Source organism: Dendrobium catenatum, unplaced genomic scaffold (genome assembly GCF_001605985.2).
Source record: "Dendrobium catenatum unplaced genomic scaffold, ASM160598v2 fragScaff_scaffold_72, whole genome shotgun sequence".
Classification (NCBI taxonomy): Eukaryota; Viridiplantae; Streptophyta; class Magnoliopsida; order Asparagales; family Orchidaceae; genus Dendrobium; species Dendrobium catenatum.
Window position 1 is genome coordinate 254,090 of NW_021318534.1, and position 2,490 is coordinate 256,579.

A 2,490-nucleotide genomic window follows, 5' to 3' on the forward strand; every position below is an offset into this window, starting at 1 on the left:
ATCCGGGTGAGGTGGCGTGTCCGGATTGGATGTCCGCATGTTAGGCGACCGGACGCAATAATTTGCCCCACTTAAGAGACGTTGTCGCTTGCTCGATAAGAATCGAGTATGGGTTGGAGGTTCCTAATAGTAATCGCCCACCAACCAAACTAAGCAATGGTGGATAGTTAAGAATTTCACGATGAGTATTTTTTATATAATATTTTTATTTGAAAAAGAAATATTAAATAAATTAATAGCAACATTTTTAATATGTTTTAAAAATTATAATGTTTTATAAATAATATAATTTTTTTTTGTAAACCCCTAACAAAATCTTAATTTGATGCTTTTTTAAATATTATTTTAATGAATTTTTAAATTAAAAATATTATACTAAAAATTTATTTTAAAATTAACAACAAAGTTGCCCCAAACGATCAAAAAAACCAAGCACCAAACGCAGTATCGCATTATCAAATTTTCTTACAATATGAAAGTTGAAAAGTGAAAACCCACGCCCGCTATCTAAAGAAGAAGAGTTTTTTTTTTGCCGGCATTCTCATCGGCAGCCGCCGGAATCATATGAGAAGAGCGCCTCCCATACGTCGGCGAAGGCCGCAACGATCGCGACGTGATGGTGCCGCGAATTCAATGATAGAAAGCACCGGAGCAGCTCCTCCAGCTCATCGGCATCGTACATCCCCTTCTCCACCACCATCTCCACCATCGACCGCCGGAAATCCCGCCGGGGATCCTTCGACCTCTTCACCACCGCCGTACTCTCTCTCATGGCCTTCCCCGCCGCTTCAACGGCGAATTCCTTGGAATCGGACGAGGAAGACATCAGCGCCGTCTCGCCTTCGTCGTCGCTTGAGAACCAGCCTCCGCGGCCCACCTTCGACTTCCGGCGAGCGGCTAACTTGGATGGAAAGAGGATACCGTCGTCGGCGAAGTGTGAGTCGATTTTGCTGCGGGGGTAGGTGCCGGCGGCGACTTCATCGTAAGCGACAACGTGCCATTTCTCTTCCTTGCGCCAGAGATAGGCAGGGGTTTCCCGTGCGAGGGAGAGGTCGTCGGCGGCGACATCAGCAGCGACGGTGTTCCGGCGAGGCACGGAGGTGCAGCGGAAGTTACAGGAGGAGAAGGAGACGACGGGGGCATTGCGGGAGCCTCGAGGCGGGATGACGGCGTCGTCATTTGAGCGGCAGGAATCGAAGAGGAGGCGGCGGAAGCGATGCATGGAGGCCGGTGCAACAAATGAGGAAGAAGTTAGTAGATGTGGAAGCGACGTGGGACTAAAGAGAGGAGTATGGGGATTCGTAAAAGCTGCCAAGTTTTCTACCCCATCGGGGCAATGGAAAGCGGTGCTGAATTTATAAGTGAATTTACTCATCTATTTTTTTCTCTTAAATTATTATTTAAGAGAATAGAATAAGAATATCAAAATTTAAATTTATTTAATGATAATTATAGTGTATATATATAACTAATCAAATAAATCATATATTATAATTATTTAAAAATAAATTTTATTATGAACGAGATATCAATTTTCTTTAATCATGATACATTTTTTTAATAAAAAAAAGTTTTATTTAATAATTATGAACTATAAATTATAAATTAAATTGTGGGAAAATATTCAATTGAGATTCAACAAAGAGTTAAATCATGATAACGCAATTAATCTTAAAATTAGTAATATTTATTTAACAATAAATAATAATATAACCATTCTTAAAAAAAATTCTAAATAGTTAAATAATAAAAAATAGAAATTCAGCATCAAAATGTTTGTATAATGAAAAAATATATTAGGAATTTAGCGTTAATGGTATGATTTTATTAAAAAATAATGATTTCAATTACATTTATTGATCATCGAATATTTTTGTATGATAATATAAATTAATTGTTGGTAAAGCCGGCGTGCGTCGGCTGGGGAGCTGTCTAGAACGCGGTTCTTATTTCCCTGTAGAGGGTGAAACGTGGAAGTTGGAAGAGCTTTTCTTCTCTCCAGCTTTCTTTGTATATGTCATTCATGTAGTATTATATATAGGGCCTGCATGTTTTTGTTCCCAAGTGTTCTCTTGTAGGGAGGCAGCTTTTTACTAATTTAATTCGATTTGTTTTATATATTCTTATTTTTGGGGAAAATATATATTCTTATTCATAAAAGAATTGCCATAACCAAAGTGATTAACATGATTTTCAGAGCTGTTTAAAATTTAGGATCTTTTTGAAGTAGTTAGATATATTTGTTGCAAAAAATAGTGTTTTAGGTTTTATTTGGAATAACTTTCTTATAATTTCTTAGTAAAAAAATTAATTAAAAAATTTTAATTAAAACTTTGATTTATAAAAGAATAAGAAAGTCGTCCCAAATAAAATTTTATATATAATTTTTTTGAAAAGTCGTAAGAAAATAATAGTCAAATAAATTTGTGGTTGCAATTTAAAAAAAAAGAACAAAAACAACGAGAAAACTATGTCAAATAGGATGAATTA

General features: G+C 36.2%; 1 protein-coding gene across 1 annotated transcript; it reads right to left on the minus strand.

The window, feature by feature from the left end:
• Window positions 1–424: 424 nt before the first annotated feature.
• On the minus strand, window positions 425–1,222 carry LOC110104687 (transcription repressor OFP7). Its single transcript, XM_020833910.2, has one exon. The coding sequence runs from the start codon at window positions 1,220–1,222 to the stop codon at window positions 542–544; it is 681 nt and encodes a 226-aa protein (XP_020689569.1). The 3' UTR covers window positions 425–541.
• Between the last annotated feature and the right edge of the window lie 1,268 nt (window positions 1,223–2,490).

What these genes read in the sequence shown, in the direction of transcription:
- LOC110104687 (XM_020833910.2), bottom strand. Translation starts at nt 1,222, where the DNA reads ATGCATCGCTTCCGCCGCCTCCTCTTCGATTCCTGCCGCTCAAATGAC.